At 37.5% G+C, this 20,429-nt stretch overlaps 1 protein-coding gene across 1 annotated transcript in view; it reads left to right on the plus strand.

The window, feature by feature from the left end:
• The window catches only part of PGM5 (phosphoglucomutase 5), a 178,406-nt gene that overhangs the window by 12,428 nt on the left and 145,549 nt on the right, over positions 1-20,429 (plus strand). Inside the window, exons 2-4 of the mRNA XM_055091871.2 lie at positions 10,014-10,176; positions 16,161-16,307; positions 19,222-19,347. Coding sequence (XP_054947846.1) covers positions 10,014-10,176; positions 16,161-16,307; positions 19,222-19,347 — 436 coding nt within the window. The remainder of the gene's footprint in view (positions 1-10,013; positions 10,177-16,160; positions 16,308-19,221; positions 19,348-20,429) is intronic.

Below are 20,429 nucleotides of genomic sequence, written 5' to 3' on the forward strand. Positions count from 1 at the left end.
GCCAGATGGAAAGTATTTTTAAGCATTTAGATAGTTTATTCTATAGCATATGTGTGCATATAGCCCCCCCATAAAGCTTTGTCTCTTTTCTGGATATATTTAATAAGAGGCTAGAACAGAGTCCAAAATGTCAGAAATGTTTGAACATTCCATAGAAATGAAAGAGGTGTTTCCAAATGACCTATGTTTCTATGGCAATAAATAGAACTTGTGCTGCATTGGATGGGTCAGGAGTAAGGAATATAAACAGTGTAAGTATGACTATTCCAGGCAGAAATCTACCTTGTAAGAACAGCTTTGTGCAGTGAGCTCAACAACATTGATCAGTTAGCAGTCCGGTTCAGTACAACATTGATCAGGTAGCAAGCCGGTTCGGCAGTGCCAGTCGGAGACACAGATGGGGACAATCAAAGAAGATGCAGGTCAGGACAAGGATGCAGACATGTACCTGTCACTACCATGGACTTCAGCAGCTTCTTAGTGAGCAGGTTTATGATTAAAGAAGAAAGATATCGTTGATATGTAAGCATGTTACAATTAATTTGCTGTTTAGTTATTAGCAAACTACATCCAGTTTTTAGTTTTTAGGTTTTTTTTTTCTTTTTTCTTTTTTGAAACACGTTCTTGTTCTGTCATCCAGGCTGGAGTGCAGTCGTTATCCAAGCTCACCGCAGCCTTAAACTCCTGGGCTCAGTGGATCCTCCCACGTCAGCTTCCCAAGAAGCTGGGACTACAGGCGCACGCCACCATGGCCAGCTAATTTTTCTTATTTTTTTGTAGAGATGAGGTCTTGCTGTATTGCCCAGGCTGCTCTTGAGCTCCTGGCTTCAAGCCATCCTCCTGTCTTGGGTTTAGTCCTCAAACATGTTTTTGTTTTACATATAAAAATTTGAGGTAAAAGAACATTTTTACATTGGTCAATAATGGTACATTTAAACAATGGATGACTATATCCATTAAAATCATGTTGTGGAAGAATATTCAGTGACATGGAAAGATTGACTCAAGGGCAAGTGAAACGTGTCAAGAGTCTGTTAGGTACTAGACACTGTAAACTGGGTCTTGGCTGTGTTACTTGCTTGCATCCTCCATCATGTGATATTTTAGATAACAAAATCGAGATACATAGGGATTTGGGATCTTGCGCAAAGTCACCCAGGCAGTAGGTGGCAAAGTCAATTCTTACATTCTTTCCCATTGAACACCAAAATCTCAGCTTACCTCAGGGCACTCAACTCTGCTTTCTTGACCCACACCCAGGTAGACCCAATGGACACTTGTAGCTCTTATCCAGCTGGGGTGGTCACCTCATAAAATGGCAACAAGTGGGGCCCTTTCTTGTTCTAGTGAGTCAGACTGTATACCTTAAAGATTTCAGAGCACTTCCTATGTACTGAAATTGCCTCATTACCAGGAAGGACATACTTCCAATTTTCACCACCTCCATTTTGCATCCAAGGAAGATTAGATTTCTTGATCTTCTCAATGAAATCTTGAGAAATGGGTGGGCCGATTGAAGAACAGGACTTGGGCCACACTTCTAGATGCCTGTGACTTTTCGGCACTTATTCAGATATTAGGAATTGATTATGAAATCCATGGTGGTTTGATGCTAATGAACTCTCATCTATCTCTCCAGCATGTGTGTAAAGACTTCCAGAGGTACAGGAAGTTGAGGATGAGCTCTCTTACTTCCATCTGGTCTCCATGTAACAAATCATATAACTGCACAATTATCCAAATGCAAATGAAGGAGTCCCTTGATGTTTGGATAACCACATTCATGCCTCGAGTTTGTTATTTCTTGAAATTGCCCTTATCCATCACCTGTTTACCCATGGACAACACTACTTAAGGGCTGGCACTCTGCAACCCATGGCAGCTTGGCTTTGGGGTTCCTTCCAGTGTTTTGTTTTTGTTTTTAACTGAGAAGACAGGAAACAGGCATCTTTGTGTATATGGCTTGCCACAGCCCTTCATAGATGGACATGGTGGAGGCTGTGTGGTCCTGGAGAACACTTCCTCTGTGAAGCATCAGGGAAGTTTCTGTTCATTGTGTCTTCACTTTCTCCAATTCACTTGGGGAGTGATAGGGATTATAACACAGTGCGCAGAGGATATTGGGGAATGTCATGCTTAATTTTCCTTTCTTTTTTTTCTTAAATGACATTTAAAGCTAAAAGAGAATCACAAAGGGTAAGTCTGATTTAAGACATTGCACACATGAAAGAAATCCTGCTTTCATGCGTGTTATGTCACAGGAAAAACTCATTTAGAGTCAACAGTCTGCACCTACTCCGAAATTTTAGCCTGAGGGTTTAAATATTACCTCGCTGCTCTCTAGGACTTTAATTTGAGCTAATTAGAAATGGAACTCATACTAAAACTAATTTAGGAAAGAAGCTGTTGATGTTCTGAAGAAAAACAGCTGTCAGAAATAAGATCATTAAAAAACCATAGTTGTATATGGCACAAAATGTAAAGGAATAGAAATGCTGGGAGAAAGCTTTTATAGAATAACATTTTATCTTTCTTTGGACACGGGTCTAAAGCATGTGAAAGGGCATATTGATTCCCTTGGCACCTGGTATGCTCATTTATGGATGAAAAAGCCCAATGACATAATTTAGGTGAGGTTTAAGGCTTGATGGGAGGCATTGGTGCCATTAGAAGGACGGACACAAAGAGTTCTTAAGTAACGGCATCATGGGAAATGATAATTGCACACTCCTTTCTACTATGTCTTGGTTTCCCCAAGCATTTAGAAGTCATGGCTGGGTAGGAACAAATTTATCATGAGTCTGTCTGTGTGTTTGGGAATGCATATGCCTCACAGATGTGTCTGCAGGGGTCTGTGTGATAATGTTCATATATGTGATAGATGTGGACCCTGGGATCTGTATCTGTGTGGACCCTGGGATCTGTACGTGTGTGAGTGACAGTGGACTAGGGTCCACTTTGCCCCCTTTTCTGCGTGGGAGTTGAAGGAAATGCCCCTTAATGGCAGTAGCATCCACTTGGGTGTGTGCACCTTCTGGAGGACTGGGTGAGGTTGCCCTTCTTCCAGACAAAGCCAGACCCTATGGTGTGGGACGTTCAGCGGGGAGCAACAGAATGCCATGGCTTGGTCCTCCCTGGGCTGTGGTCTGGATTTCACTCAGGAATGAAAGTCAGATATTGCCTGCTTCAATGCTGTAAACATAACTAAGGATAATTATGTAAGTAGACCATCTTTTCCTTGCAAGGTAGCGGTCTGCTGCATTGACAGAGGGTAGTATTTCTAGGACTTTTTCAGAGAGTAAAATGGTACTTTAAGGGATAATCTGCTATCTAAAGATGAATTTTAAATGTTGGAGGGGGTTGTGGGATTTGGGGAAGACAATAGAATAATTTGTGTTATGGTTAATTTAACAAAGAGTTTTTGTTTATAGAATCTGATCTTCGGTGGATTTTAACAACCCTCTTCTTTCTTGGCTTTTCAGATAAAGATGCAGAGCCTCAGAGAAGTTAAATGATTGATCCTATGTCAGGGGATAGAGTCAAGACTCATACCTATGCCTTTTAACTTCAAGTTGAGTGCTTTTTCTTTATACAAAAGGGCTTTCAAAAGTTATATTTCTTTTTATCAATGACTAGATCTTGAAAGCCATACCTTTTCTGATGGCATTTATCCTGAGCTAATTGGTAGAGAGAGGGTGAACAGAAGAGAAGACATAGACACACAGAGAAGAAGACGTGAAAACAGAGGCAGAGACTGGAGTGATGTGAACACAAGCTCGGAAATATGTGGAGGCAACAGAAACTGGAAGAGGCAAGGGAGGATCCTCCCCTAGAGCCTTTCGATGAGGCAGACCCCCACTGACACCTTGATTTTGAACTTCTGGCCTCCAGAACTATAAGGGAATAAATTTTAATTGCTTTTAGCCACCAAGTTTATGGCAATTTGTTATAGCAGCCTTGTGAAGCTAATACAAACTTTGTATTCATTTCCTAGGACTCCCATAACAAATTACCACATATTTGGTGGTTTAAAATCACAGAAATTTATTCTCTCACAGTTCTGGAGGCCGGAAGTCAAAATCAAGGTATCGGCATGGCCACACTCTGTAGATGCTCTAGGGAGAATCTGTTCCCTGCCTCTTCCAGCTTCTGGCAGCAGAATACATTCCTTGGCTTCCCGGGTGTGGCTGCATCACTCCAATCTTTGCATCTGTCTTCATATCTCCTCTTCTTTGTGTCTATTCTAGTAAGTACAAAGTGCTGCACCTTCCATGATGGAAGTGGCCCAAATTAACCAATCTACCACCAGGTAGCTGGCTGATCATTTGGGGAATGGTACCATAAGGAGACTCAGTGTTGGTCCCTGCTGCTGGTAGAGTAGGCACTCTGCAGTGGCCATAGCCAGGTCAGCCTTGGTGAGTGAATGTCCATGTTGTTAAGCCCATGCATAGCCTTCATCCCTGCCATCACGGCCATGGTATTACAGCATTCTTGCATTGCTATAAAGAAATACCTGAGGCTGGGTAATTTACAAAGAAAAGAAGTTTCCTTAGCTCATGGTTCTGAAGGCTGTACAAGCCTGGTGCCGGCATCTCCTTGGCTTCTGGTGAGGCCTCAGGAGCTTTTACACATGGCGGATGACAAAGTGGGAGCAGGCATATCACACAGCAAGAGTGGGAGCAAGAGAACAAAAGAGAAGGTGCCACATACTTTTAAACAAGCAGATCTCATGTAAACTCAGAGCGAGAACACACTTATCATCAAGGGCATGGTGCTAAATCATTCATGAGGGACTCGCCCCCATGATCCAAACACCTCTCACTGGGCCCCACCGCTAACACTGAGGATTACATTTCAATATGAGATTTGGAGGAGACAAACATCTAAACCATATCAGCCACTTGGCTCATGAGCCCATTAGACAATGACAGGAATGGCTGGGGGAAAGCCACTCATTGACATCCACAGAACTGGTCATCCTATTATTAAAATCCTCCTCTGCCTAGGTCACCATTTGGTGAGTGTCCATAAGGGACACAAATATCTTCACAATTTTCCACGTCTTACCTTAGAAGCCCCATCACCCTCTCTTTCACATCTCCTCCAGTACTTATCCCCCAGATGATAGGACCATGTCCAGCAATACCTCTTCTCTCTGGTATTGATGGGTTAATGAGCAGATCTCACATAGGTAAAATTTCCAGATATCTAGAATTTAATCTTCTGTTAATTCTCTAATTATAACTAAAGTATTTCAGGTTGAAACTTTATTCAAGTGTAATTACTCACTTTAACCTTCTTAAACAGAATGTATATTACCTTTTCAAAAATAACTGAAATTTAATAAGATGAAAATGTATCTATAATCGTTCCTATTTAATAACTTTACATGTTTATTTCTGCATTTTTCTAAGTCCTTGCCCCAAAGTGGACATAATTTTATACTGTAATAGCATAAAATAATTTTGCATTTGACATTTTTGATTTGGCATTAAACTATCATTTATGTTTCTTTCACTACTGCTTAAGAAAATGTGGGTGGTTGTAATAAATAAACCTGAAATGTAGGCAATTTTTATTGCCTTAAAAACAATAGAATGTTATTTCTCACTCACACCATAGTCCAATGAGGATGTCCCTGGTGGGCAAAGACTCTTGTCTACCAAATGGGATGGGGACCCAGTTTCCTTCCCTCTTGTGACTCTCGCATTGCCTAGAGCCACATGATTACCTGTACTGAATCTGTAGAAAGAGAAATAAGCAGTGTAGAGATGATATGTCTGTTTTCTGATATCCTCAGCCTAGAAGAAACACACATTACTTCTGTTCTCATTCTCATACTAGTTTATCACCCATTGTCCAAATGCACCATGTGGCCACACCTAGATGCAAGGGTGGGTTGGAAAATGTAGCCCCTGGCTGGGCAGCTGTTCCTCAGCATTGACTCTGTGCTATGGAAGGGCTTCCTAAGTTTTTGTGGACTGCTATCCCAGTCTGTCACCACTATACAATCTTCATAATTTTCCCTTTAAATGGCTGAGAGAAAATTTTGAACAAAAGCTACAAACATTTTTCAGATTCTTGATTCTCCAGACTTATTACTTGAGGGCAGTGACTAAATTATATTCAGTTCTATATCAGAAGGTTCTTCCATATTGCCGGTTTCTTGGTAGATACTCAACAAAATGAGTTGAATGACTACATAAATTTTAGCAAGAGCATATGGAAAATAATTTATCATGACTTTGGGTAATATTATAGGTGTAATTATTGTCCTTTCTCTTTCCTGACTTGATTAATAGCACCACTATCCATTAAGTTATTAAAGGTAGAAAGCTGAGATTATTCTTGACTCCTTTTCTCACTGGTCCAGTATTAGTTATTTATTGCAGTGTAAGAAATTACCATGAAACTTAGTGGCTTAGTTGGGGCTTGATGGGGGCTGGAGGATCCACTGCAAGATGGCTCAGTCACTTGGCTGGCAAGGTGGTGCTGGCTGTTAGCCTCCCATCTGATCCTCCTCTTTCCGCTCCTGCCACTCTTCAAGGTATTTTTTCCAGAGCAGCCGTTCATCATTCATTTATTTTTTCCCATTAATTAATTCAACAGATATTTATTGTATATTTACCATATGCCAGATTTGTTCTAGGTTCTTGGAATATAGCAGTGAAAAAAAAACAGTCCTTGGATCTTATATACAGTGGGGAAATAAACATATAATGTAGAAAATTAGATGGTAATATGTGTGAGCACATATATTTATTATTTCCCATCATTTCTATGAGACAGGAGATGGGTATTCTGGCTTGGGGACTCACATGAGGTCACAGTTACATGTTGGTATTGGTTTGGTCATATGAAGTCTTGGTGGGGGCTGGAGGATCCACTGTGAGATGGCTCAGTCCCTTGGCTGGAAAGTTGGTGCTGGCTGTTGTTGGCAGGCCTTGCTTCCTCTTCACAGGGCTTCTTGAGTGTCTTCATGACATGGCGGCTGGTCTCTCCCAAAATAAGCTGTCCAAGAGAGCAGTGGAGAAGTGTCCATGCCATTTATGGCCTCACCATGGAAGTCACACACAATCACTTCTGCAATATATACTGATTACCCAGATCTGCATCGTTCAATGTGGGAGGGGACCACAAAAAGGCACAAATGCCAAAAGGCAAGGACCATTGGGGCCATTTTGGAGGCTATTTACCACAGCCCCTCCCTTCCATATTCCAGTCCACCTGCATATTCTGTTCATCCTCCTTCCAAAAATGTATCTCAAACCAAATGACTAATTTTCATTTCTGTTGGCTCTAGCCTAGTCCAAGACTCTATCAACACTCGACTCGAAGAGTCTCCCATCTGATATTCCTCTTTCTGCTCTTGCCCCCCTTCAAGGTATTTCTCCCAGAGAATCCATTCATCATACGTTCATTATTCTCCATTCATTAATTCAACAAATATTTATTGTACACTTACCACATGCCAGATTTATTTTAGGTTCTTGGGATAGAGCAGTGAAAAAAAGTCCTTGGGCTTTACATACAGTGGGAAAATAAATAATATGGAAAATGCTAAAGGCAATATATGTGATCCAGAAAATTATAGCAGGGTGAAGGAAATAGGAAACAATAGAAAAGTTAGGGACTTCTGGCTATAGTATTATATAGGGCTGTCAAGGGTGCTATCTCTGATTAGCTTACATTGAAACAGAAACCCAAAAGACAGTAGAGGGCAGGTATGTTAATATCTGGGCAAGTATTCTAAGCAGAGGAAAAAGAAAATGCAAGGGCCCTGAGGCAGGATCATGTTTGGTATGTTTGAGGAATAGCTGTTCTGTTCCGTTGTGGCTGGAACAGAAGAAGGAGGGCGGGAGGGCGATGGAGAATGGTACATGATGGAGGTCAGATTATGTAGGGCCTTGTAGACTACAATGAAGACTTTGGCTTTGTTTTGGGTTGGTGGGGGACAAGGAAAGCTATTGGAATGTTTTAGTGACTTGATGTGACTTACTTTTTAATAGGACCATTTGGGCTGCTCAGCCCATGATGTTTAAAAATGCAATCAGGTCACTTCCACTGTTTAAAACCTTTCAATGGATTCTGGTTGTACTTAGAATAAAATCTAAGCTCCCTTAGCTATTATTATTATATTATTATTAAAATTGACATCCTTTATTCTCTATTATAGCAGTCTAATTCCTTCCTAATATGTACCTCACTAGTAACTATTATTATTATTATTGCTTATTTGTTTATAATCTGTCTCCTCTACTTGAAAATATGTAGCCTGGGGATCTTGTGGATTTCCATACTAAATCATCCCAAGGCCACTTTGCTTTTGAGCTGTGTGTGTGTGTGTGTGTGTGTGTGTGTGTGTGTGTGTGTGTGTGTGTGTTTTGATCTCTTCTGTATCTTTTTTTCCCCTGATCTCGCTGATTGTTATATTTGGCCAGTGACTGACCTCTAGCAATGATGGTGCCAGGGCAACTTTGTTGTTGAACTGTATGTTAAAGTTTGTTTTGGCTTGTCGGTTATATCAGTACTTATCAAATGAATTATCTGGGAAGAGAGGAGAGGATCTTATTAAAATACAGGTTCTTATTCGGTAGGCCTTGGGTGGGCCTTGAGGTTCTGCATGTCTTTCTTTCTTTCTTTCTTTCTTTCTTTTTCTTTCTATTTCTTTCTTTCTTTTTTCTTTCTTTCTCTTTCTTTTTTTTCTTTCTCTCTCTTTCTTTCTTTCTTTTTCTTTCTTCTTTCTTTCTTTCCTTCAGACAGAGTCTCACTCTGTAGCCCAGGCTGGAGTGCAGTGGTGCCATCTTAGCTCACTGCAACCTCTGCCTCTCAGGTTCAAGCAATTCTCCCACCTCAGCCCCCAGAGTAGCTGGGACTACAGGCGTGCACCACCATGCTCAGCTAATTTTTGTATTTTTAGTAGAAATAGGGTTTCACCACTTTGGCCAGGCTGGTCTCGAACTCTGGACCTCAAGTGATCTGCCCACCTCAGCCTCCCAAAGTGCTGGGATTTCAGGTGGAGCCACCACGCCCAGCTGAGGTTCTGCATTTCTATCAAGCTTGCAGGTGATGCCCATGCTGCCAGCCCTTTGAGTAACAAGGGGGCTTTATTACTGAGCTTGGCTGAACATTGGAATTATCTGTGGAGCTTTAAAACTACTAATGCTGGGCTCTCAACCCCAGAGATTGCAATATAATCAGTCTAGAATACAGTTTGAGTACTAGGGTTTTAAAAAGCTTCGTAAGTGATTCTATTTTGTAGAAATATTGAGAACTACTAGATTGGATGATATTGAATCCAATTTTAAAACAAGGTGTAGCAATAAATGTTCTTCAGCGCTGTGTTGCTGACTTTTTAGAAAGTCAGTTTTGTAGCTCTAGAAAGAATCTGGCTGCATCCATGGATGACCTCCAGATCTCTGCTTAGCATGACTGGGTAATTTCTCCAATGTCTCCAGCACATGCTGTCACTTAACAGCAGAAAGAGAATTCCTACTTTCAGGAGAAAAGTCATTCCTGAAGATTACAGTTAAAATATGCCCACAGATGATGAGGTTGTACTAAATCAGTCCCCTTGCTCTCTGAGCTTGTTCTAAGTTACAGGAAGCAGAAGAAGCAGAGAAGCACTCCATTTCTTTTTTCTTGTAATCTCTAGCATGTCCACATGCATAGTTTCTGAGTCAGTAGCAAACTAAGAACTTCTTGTGTGATTCAAGCTAACCCCTCGATTATCAGAAGCAGATGTTTCAAACTACTGAAGATCAATGAGGCATATCCTATTTACAGGTTAATAATTGACTACTAGATGCAGGTGCACCAAATGGTCTTAGAGACATTAGATAGGAGAGACAATGTCAGTGCTCCCCCTACCCTGCCTCCCCTAATCTAAAGCCTACTCTGTTTCTTTTATCAAGTGATTGGTTGTATGTTAACAGAGCCTGGGGCACTTTCCTGTTGAAATGCCTTTAATCCCAAGCAACTGGATTGATTTTTTTTTTTTTTGGATGGTTTAGATTGGACGACTGATTATTGGACAGAATGGCATCTTGTCAACACCTGCAGTCTCCTGCATCATCAGGAAGATCAAGGCAGCTGGTGGAATCATTCTAACAGCCAGCCACTGCCCTGGAGGACCAGGGGGAGAGTTTGGAGTGAAGTTTAATGTTGCCAATGGAGGTATGTGGTTCAGCATATGCCTTAATAATCATGATTTCTTTCCTCTTATATTATTATAGTCTCACAGTGACCCTTTGATGATAGACAAGCAAGGTGCAGAGGACCTAGCTCAGAAAAATTCAGTGAGGTGCCCAAAGAGATCCAACGAAGAAGTGGCATGATGGGCTCATGAACCCATTTGGGTGGTCTCTTGGTCCCCTGTACTCTTCAGCATAAACTATTGAATAATTGATGCTTATCTGATATGGAAGGATTCTGAATTTTAACATTAAAACATACCCTGAAGGTCGTTGTCTAAATGACAATGACCCTCATTTTACAAATGAACAAATCAAAGGCCTGAGAGGCTGAGTTACTGCTGAAGGCCACAGGGTTGATCAGGGTCAGATTAATGATTTTTAGCCCAAATCCTGGGCTCTCATTTTCCTACAGTGTTGACTTTCTCTCAAAATCATAGAATTGTTTCACTTTTTCTTATATTCACAGCAATCTATAGTTTGGGGGTCCTTAGTGGAGGGGGTGGGATATATGTATGGAGTAAATTTCTTTTAAAAATTGAACACACAAAAAAATAGGGAGAATAAGAAATAGAATAAGAAAAACAAGAAATTATCTTGTTTTTCTATTTTGCTTATCTTTTTTTCTGAAGAATTTTAAAGCAAATTATAGCATGAGAACATTTCACACCCAAATATTTTTGTATGCATCTCTAAAAAGGAAAGACACATTGCTGCATGACTGTGCTAACATACCTAACAATAATAACATTAATTCTCCAATATCACCTGAAAACTAATCTATAGTCAAATTTTTCAATAATCCCCAAAATATTATTATTTATAGCTGTTTTATTCAAATCAGGATACATCTAAGGATGTCATGCATTTGCTTGGCAAGTCTCTTAAATCTCTTTTAATCTAGAACACTGAGTTTACATGAATGTGGGTAGGAGCCAAATTTTAACCAGCAACAGTTACCATTATAAATTATTCCTCATCCCAGGCAAAGCAGTGCATTCTGAAGGGAAAACTTATTATCTATCCCTCCTTGTAGACGTTTTACACGTTATCCAAACAAGAAAGTGTATTCATGTTGAATATTTAAAAAACAATATTGTAACGACAAAGCAGAAAACTAAACCACCAAACCACAAAGGTAGACAACAATAGAGGAAGAAGAGAACAAATTATCTACAAAGTAACCAGAAAACAATTAGCAAAATGGCAGGAGTAAGTCTTTTTCTATCAATAATAACGTTGCTGGTACATGGGTTAAACTCTCCAATCAAAAGATATAGAATGGCTGAGTGGATCAACAACAAGATCCAACTAGATGCTGCCTACAAGAGACCCATTTTTAAACTTTAAGAATAGGCATATATTGAAAGTAAAGGGATAGAAGGAGATATTCCATGAAAACAGTTACCAAAAGAGAGCAGGGATGCCTATACTTATATCAGATAAAACAGACTTCCAGTAAAAAGCTGTTCCAAGAAACAAAGAAGGTCATGATTTAATGACAAAGAGTTCATCTTATCAAGAGGACATAACAATTGTAAACATATATGCATCCAACATTGAAGCACTTAAATATGTAAAGCAAATATTAGTGGACATGAAGGAAGAAATATACAGCAATATAACAATAATAGGGGACTTCAGTACTCCACTTGCAATAATGGAAAGATCAACCAGACAAAAAAATTAACAAGACAACACTAAATTTGAACTATACTTCAGACCAAATGGACCTACCAGACCTACATTCATCCAACAACAGCAGAATATACATTCTTCTCTAGCATACATAGAACATTCTCCAGGATAGACCATATGTTAGGCCACAAAATAAACCTTAAAAATTCAAAAAGATTGAAATCATGTCTAGTATTGTTTCCAACCACAATGGTGTGAAGCTAAAAATCAATAACAAGAGGAATCTTGGAAAATTTACAAATATGTGGAAATTAAACAACATGCTTATGATGAACTAATGGGTCAAAGAAGAAATCAAGAGGGAAATTAAAAAATATTTTGAGATTAATGACAATGGAAACACAATGTATCAAAACCTACAGTATGCGGCAAAGTCAGTTCTAAGAGAGAAGTTTATAGCAATAAATGCCTACATTAAAAAAGGAAAAAGATCTAAATAAGTAGACTAACATTATGCCCCAAGGAGCTAAAGAAAGAACAAACTAAACCCAAAGTGAGCAAAAGGAAGGAAATAATGAAGATCAGAACAGAAGCAAATAAAATGTAGTATAGAAAAACTATAGAAAATATAAATAAAATCAAAAGTTGGTTCTTTGAAAAAATAAAATCTACAAACTCTTAGCTAGATTCACTAAAAAAAGCAGACTCAAATAAATAAAATCAGAAATGAAAGTGGAGACATTGCAATAGATACCTCAGAAATAAAAATGGTCATAAGGGATTATTATGAACAATTTTATGCCAACAAATTGGAGGACCTAGAAGAAATGGATAAATTTCTAGAAAAACTAACCCAACAAGATTGAATTGGGAAGAAACAAAAAGTTTGAACACTCCAACAACAAATAAAGAAATTGAAGATGTGATTAAAAACTTTCCAAAATAGAAAAGCCTAGGACCAAATGGCTTCATGGCTGAATTTTATCAAACATTCAAATAATTATTACCAACACTTCTTAGACTCTTCCAAAAATTAGAGCTACAGGGAATACTTCCAAACACATTTTGTGAGGCCAGCATCACCTTGATACCTAAAGCCAGACAAACATATTGTAAGAAAATAAAACCACAGGCCAATATCTCTGATAAATATTGATGAAAACCAAATTCAACAACACATTAAAGAAATTATGAATCATGGCCAAGTGGGATTTATCCCTGACATGCAAGACTGGCTAAACAGAATGAAAGATAAAAACCACATGATCATCTCAACTGGTGCAGGAAAGGCATTTTACAAAGTTCAGCATTCTTTCTTAACAAAAACTCTTAACACTTTAGGTATAGAAGGAAAGTTTCTCAACATAATAAAGGTCGTTTATAAGAAACCCACAGCTAACATCATAATCAATTGGGGACAACTGAAAACTTTTCCACAATTTAGTACATGGCAGGGATGCCCACTCTTGCTATTTCTATTCAACATAGTTTTGGAAGTACTAGCAAGAGCAATCAGACAAGAAAAATAAATAAAAGTCATCCAAATTGGAAAGGAGAAAGTAAAATAATCTCTATTTACAGATGATATGATCCTATATATAGAGAATTCTAAAGATTCTACACATGCACACACACACACACAAACACACACACAAATTTTTAGAACTAATAAATGAATTTAGTAAGTTGCAGGATACAAAATCAACATACAAACATCAGTAGCATTTCTATACATAAATAATGACCCAGCTGAAAATAATCAAGAAAACAATGCCATTTATGATAGCATCAAAAAAATACTTAGGAATAAATTTAACCAAGGGGTGAAAGTATACTGAAAACTATAAAACATAAGACACAAATAAATAGATATCCTGTGCTCACTGATCATGGATCAAAAACATTAATATTATTAAAACATTCATTAAAACTATCAAAATTTCAATAACATTCTTCATGGAAATAGAAAAGCAATACTAAAATTTGTATGGAGCCCCAAAAAACCAAAGCAATGTTGAGGAAAAAAAAGTTGGAGGTACCACACTTGCTGATTTAAAATTATATTACAAAGCTAAAGTAAAACCAAAACAGTATGATACTGGCATAAAAACAGAAACATAGACCAATGGAACAGAATAGAGAGCCCAGAAATAAATCAAGGCATATATAGTCAAGTAATTTTGGACCAGGGCACCAAGAGGACATAATGGAGAAAGAAAAAAACCTCTTCAATAAATGGTGCCTGGGAAAACAAAAATGTAAAAGAATGAAATTGGACCCTTATCTTACACTATACACAGAAATAAAATGAATAAAGAACTAAATATAAGATCTGAAGCCATAAAAATCCTAGAAGAGAACATAGGGAAAAAGTTATTTGACATTGGCCTTGGCAATGATTTCTTGGATATCACATCAAAAGCTCAGGCTACAAAAGCAAAAACAAATAAATGGGACTACCTCAAATTAAAAAGCTTTTTAGCTTTTCCATTTTTCATTTATTTATTTTATGCACTTTAAAATCTCTGGGTATTCTTTTTTAGCATCTTAAAATTTATTTTTATATGAGTGCCTGTAGATTTGCTGTATCCTTTAAAAAACAATTATTTTAATATATATTATAATTGTACATATTTTTGGTGTGCATATGGTGAAAGTCATTGGAGTGGAAGATATCAAGGAGCTTGGAAATTGAAAAGGAATTCAGAAGTTGTTGATGAACTCTGAAGTTATCAGCATGGATGGTTGAATGGCATCATAGACAACTATCTAGAGAGACAGTACTTGCTTTACTTTTGGAAATCAGTGTGCTTTGGCATTAAAACTCAGGGACTTGAAAATGATGGACACAGCCAAAGAATATAGTATGGTGCCTGGGGTATAGGGAGTGGAGGGAGATATTCATGCATTCTATAATCTGGCAAGCATAAAATAATGCAAAAACGAAACAAGACTACCTATTCTTTAAGTTTTGTGAAGGGTAAAAAATGGTAAGGAGTGAAGCAAAGGGCTATGTTTATTTCTTTGAGGACTTCACTTTTCCCACACAACAAGAAAATTGTTGGTAAAATCTTCTGGGCTGTCTTCTCTCCCACTTACTAGAATAGGACTATTGCTATTCTTTTTTATGAGCATGTATTGGAATACGGTGATGGTGCTACACTCTAAGGCAGCGTTGTCCAACAGAAAAATATTGTGAGTCACATACATACTTTACATTTTTAGTAGCCACATTAAAAAAGTGAAAAGAAACAAGTGAAATTCACATTGTGTTTTATTTAAACTACTATATCTAAAATATTATTATACCATGTCATCAATATAAAAATTATTAATGCAATCGATTGCATTTTCTACTAACTCTTCAAAATTTGGTGTGCGTTTACAATTGCAGCATACCTCAACTTGACTAGCCACATTTTAAGTGCTCAACAGCTAAATGTGACAAGTAACTATTGTATTGGACAATGCAGTTCTAAGGATTGAGATATTCTAAAAATCAAGAAACAATTTTTGTTCAGTAGAAAGTTACAGTATAGTTGACAAGTAAGATTCATACAGAAAGCTATCTATATATCTAGCGATCATTTATACTTTAGATCTTTCAATCTACTTATTTGTTTCTCAACCTTGTTGCAAAAAAAAAAATCTGAAATGGCTTGCATTAAGATATACAAGGTAAAAAAAAAAAAAGCAAAACCCCAAAAGGTGAACAAGTATTGATTTCATGTTCAATTTATTTAAAGTCTAATACTACTTGTCAATTTGGTCTTCCGAGGAAATGCATCATATATTTTTAGTTGAGCTTCATTTTGGAAGTGACTAGAGATTGTGAGTTGGGGAAAATAATTAACTTACCCTGCTAAGCTCACACATCAATTAGGTAGCAGAGCTGGGAATAGAAAGCATAGTTTCCTCTTCTAGATGCACTGGGGAAGCTGCATGGAAATCTGGAATCCCTCACTTCTGTCAAATGCATATCCTGTTTGTGTCTCATAACCTGAATAAAGCTGATTACGTAACCAGGTTTCCCTGGCAGGTGTGAAACTATTTTTAGGAAAGATGTGTCATTGCTTAGAAGTGGATTAAAACAAACAAACAAACATATGGGTTGTTAGTCTACATAGAACAGGTGAGGCTGATCAAATTTCCCCCGTAGTGGATGAGTACAGTATAAGAAATATCAAGGCTAATTGAACTGTGAACCATTGATCATTGTTTAGAGAACAAATGAATCTTTCTCTGCCTGGTGGAGGAGGATGGTAACATTTCCCTGCTTGAAACTCACGAGACTTTCAAAAACATGTATTTTTGGTGTTCAAATTTTAGGTCCTGCACCCGATGTTGTCTCAGACAAAATCTACCAAATCAGCAAAACGATTGAGGAATATGCTATATGTCCTGATCTCCGAATCGACCTATCTCGACTAGGAAGACAAGAATTTGACCTAGAGAACAAATTCAAACCATTCAGAGGTAACAGAGATTTTATTTTGAAGAAGTCAGAGTAACTATGTGGATGGGGCTGACTTTTCTGTAGGGAAGTAAACTCATGAAAATTATTGCATTGTTAATCTCAGGGGTGACTCGATAAATGTGTGTAAACTTAATATGGTGTAGAGAGAAGACATGAGAGCAGCCAAGATATTCAGAACTGGAAACTTTCAAAAACCACTTCCCAAACTCGATATCATTTTCAACATAGGAAAAGTTTTATGGTTGACTTCATTATAGCATTCCAAAAATAGGCTGTGAATTGCCAAAACTTGTCTAAGCAATTAAGGTGAAGATGCTGGAATGCCTTAGTTAAGAAGAAACCTAACAAGTCAATGGGTTATTAAATTTCTCATGAAAGGTAGGAGTTTCTTTTCCAAGCCATAACCAAGCTTGGAATAATTATGCATCAGCTTATTGAATGCATAATTATTGATCACCTGCCCTATACCAAGCACCGTGTTAGGAGATTTTACAAAGGAATTCAGTAACTATCAAATATATTTAGGCAAGTGATTCAAAAATTAAAGAACCAAAATGAGATTGTCAAAAATATTATCTTATATTGTAAAGCAAATATAACTTCTACAGTATTCAGAAGATAGCTTTTTGTTTTATAGATTAATTTTAGACCATATGACAACATTAATAACATGTATGTCTACAACATTTTCCCCCTATATTTTATCATATTGCTTTTTCCTAGAAGGCATAGAATAGCAATAGATCTAACATGTTTTACTTTTTTAGTGCTTCTATAAGCTTGAATGCAGTTTGTGTTAAGATGGTATCCTCATTTTAGAAGTAATTTAACTTAGCCCAAAAGAGGAAATACCTGGGTTGTGTCCATGTGATATTTTAGGGATAGAGAAAAGATTAAAATGGATTGTGTGGGGGTCACAGTATTTGCCCAATGTTACCAAACCTTTCTTGAGAAGTTTTGAGTCAGTTGTTTGCTTAGGTAATGAGCAGAAATTTACAGAGAGCCATGATACTCACTGGAAGCAACAGTGCCTGCTTTTGCTAATCTAGCTGGGAGAATGCATAGGCATATGTGTGCACACGCATGGGATGGCTGGACAATTAAAGGCAAGGGGTACATTATATTAAGCAAAATGATTTCAATACGCTGATTACATATGGTTGGAAGGACTAGGCTTATTTTTGGCATCTTCACAATTTTTATAGTTGTCCAAGAGACCCGAATCTTCGTGGGCTCTCATTCAGGCTCATTGCTGCAGCCACATTGCTAGTTGAATGAGTTTTCTAAAAATGTTACTGATACCAGGAGATAGGTAGAGAGATTCCCTGACTTCCAAGAATTTGGAGATAATCATTTGGGATAATTTATGTTCTGTATTCTTGCTGGTTCAAGTGTTGAGCAAAGCTTGAGTTAATTAGGAACAAATAATTCCTTTGCATTTCACTTTAAAGTGTCAAGAGCATGAACTATATGATGTGAACTTTCAATTTTTACTGACTTCTTGTTCCCTCGTTTTTCACATTTGTTTGGTACTGTGTGTTACCTATTGTAAATACCAAATGTATTTAGGCAAGTGGTTCAAGAATTGAAGAGCCAGAATGAAATTGTCAAAAACATTATCCTATAATGTAGACTGAGTAAAACTTCCAAAGTACTCAGGGCATAACCTTTTGTCTTACAGATTAATTTTTTATGGTGGTAAAATATACATAACAAAATTTACCATTTTAACCATTGTTAGGTGTACACTTTATACAGGTTAATTTTTAATTACTTCATAGATTATTATGCTCCTCATGTAAAAAGATAATTTAAAAGTATCCATGTTACAAATATAATTATATTTGAATGAACACATAGATTACATTGACTTAAGTGTAAGAAAAAATATTTTTAGATATGTATTTGATCAGATGAAGGAATAATATTATATGGCATATTAAGATCTCATCCATTAAATATCACACCTGGATTTACTAAAAATTATTGAAAGTGGGTTGGTAATATCTTCAGTGCAAGTTTAAAAGTATTTCAGGGTTTCAAAGTAGTATGTATTTGAAAAATCTGAAAACAATATACGTAAGTTTCAAAATTTAGCTATGAATTTAAAAAAGCAGGGCTCCTGGACAAATTTTAGCACCTAAAGAATTGATTTACTACTTCTTGGAAAAGTACTTTCTGAGCATTAATTATACACTGATTGACAAGTATGAAAAATGTATTCTGAGCTTTTTGGTATGTCACATAAATGAATAAAACTTTTTGGATTCTTGGTTACTGGGTGGTGCTAGATACTGGAAAGCATTTGTGTTTAATGAGAACTTCTAGATATTTGCCGTTCACTTGGAAATTGGGTGCTAGATTGGGCATGAATGAGATTTCACGCAAACCCAGGAATATATTCATCACCAATTCTGCACTCGAATCTGGTAGGCACAATGGCATTTGGAAAATAGGGGTCACTACTGAGGTCACTTGCTGATTTGTTTCATACCAGCTGAGTCAGTCTTTGGCCAGCCCCCACAAGAAAGGCAACTGGATATGCCAAAATGCCTCTAAACATTGAGATGAGTGCTGTGTGCATTTTTTTGGGAGGGGAACTGGGAGCAGGAGTAACAGGGCACATTTTTATCTTAATTTATTCTTGTGGTTGATATTTTCCTTGCAAAGAAGAATTTATAACTTGGTATCATTTATACCCATTGAGCACCTGAAAAGCTTGTAGTATCTTGATTGTGCCCTGATTTGTGATTTTTGTCAACAAATGGGCACTTTGCTTCCCACATCATGTGTAGGGATATGATGGGCTTGTGACCAGAATTTCATGCTGTTAAGGTAGTGATTCTTTTTATGCTTCCAAGTATCTTTCATGGGTACAGTCAATGACATTTTCCTTTGTTTTTCTATCTTTAGTGGAGATAGTGGACCCAGTGGATATCTATCTTAACCTCCTTCGGACCATCTTTGACTTTCATGCCATCAAGAGTTTGCTGACTGGGCCCAGCCAACTGAAGATTCGCGTTGACGCAATGCATGGAGGTAAGCTTGTGATTTTCTCCAAATCAGTGGGCAGGAAATATTGAGACCTCTACACCTGTTGGGTTTCAGAGGTTAAGAGGAAAGTTGGATTCATAGATATTCACACAACATGTGTATGTTCAGATATTTGGAATGCTCTGGAAAACTTCAGGACGCTTATTTCTGTCTTTGGATGTAAATGAAAATAAAAGTTGAACACATGAGTTTGAGGCTATGCATGTTCAAGTGTGGAGTATAGTAAAACTGTTATTTATTTGATCATATGCATGGCATAGTTTAAACAGTCAAATAAATAGTTCAAGATTTATTGTGAAAAAAATCTGTACCCAACTCCTATCTTCCCCCAATTTGTTACCTTCCAGAGTTAAATTTTTCCATTTTTTCAGCTGTTTCTTTTTTGTATTTATCTCCCTATCATTAAATATTATGAATATACAGACCCTTGTTGATTTTTCAGTTTTAAGCATTACTGAATTCATACTACAAGAACTGGAGCTGCAGCTCTTTTTCACCCTCTCCACCCACCACCCACCTCTCCACCCACCCTTTCCACCCACCAGTTAGGGAATCCTAGCATGCTTCCCTAATTATATCACCAGTTTGGTAAGATCATTATCTAGTGTTTACATTACCACAACACTGCTGAGCCATGCAATATGCTATAATTATATTTCCTTTACAGTACAACTTTTTGATTTCCTTGGAAACAGCAATTATCTTGTTTTCTCATTGCTTGCTTTTAATCAAGTATGTTTACCACTCTTAATCCTCAAGCTCTCCGCTAGTGTCTAAATCTTCCTTCACTTCATTTTCCTGGAGACTTTGATCTGCCCCACTCTGCCCTGGTTGCTCTCTGAGCATGCTGTCATCATGAAATCTCCCTTTATCACCATGGTAGTAATTCTTTTTACATATCTCTTATGTTAAATGTCCTGTTCCCTGGTTTCTTTGTCTGACACCTTGATTTACTCGTACATTTTGGAGGAACACATTCTCCAGGAACTCAGTGAGAGAAAGCTCATGGTAGGTAAATATTTTGTGTATTGTATATCTGATAAGGCCTTTTATTCTACACTTGCCCT

Source organism: Pan paniscus, chromosome 11 (genome assembly GCF_029289425.2).
Source record: "Pan paniscus chromosome 11, NHGRI_mPanPan1-v2.0_pri, whole genome shotgun sequence".
Lineage (NCBI taxonomy): Eukaryota > Metazoa > Chordata > Mammalia > Primates > Hominidae > Pan > Pan paniscus.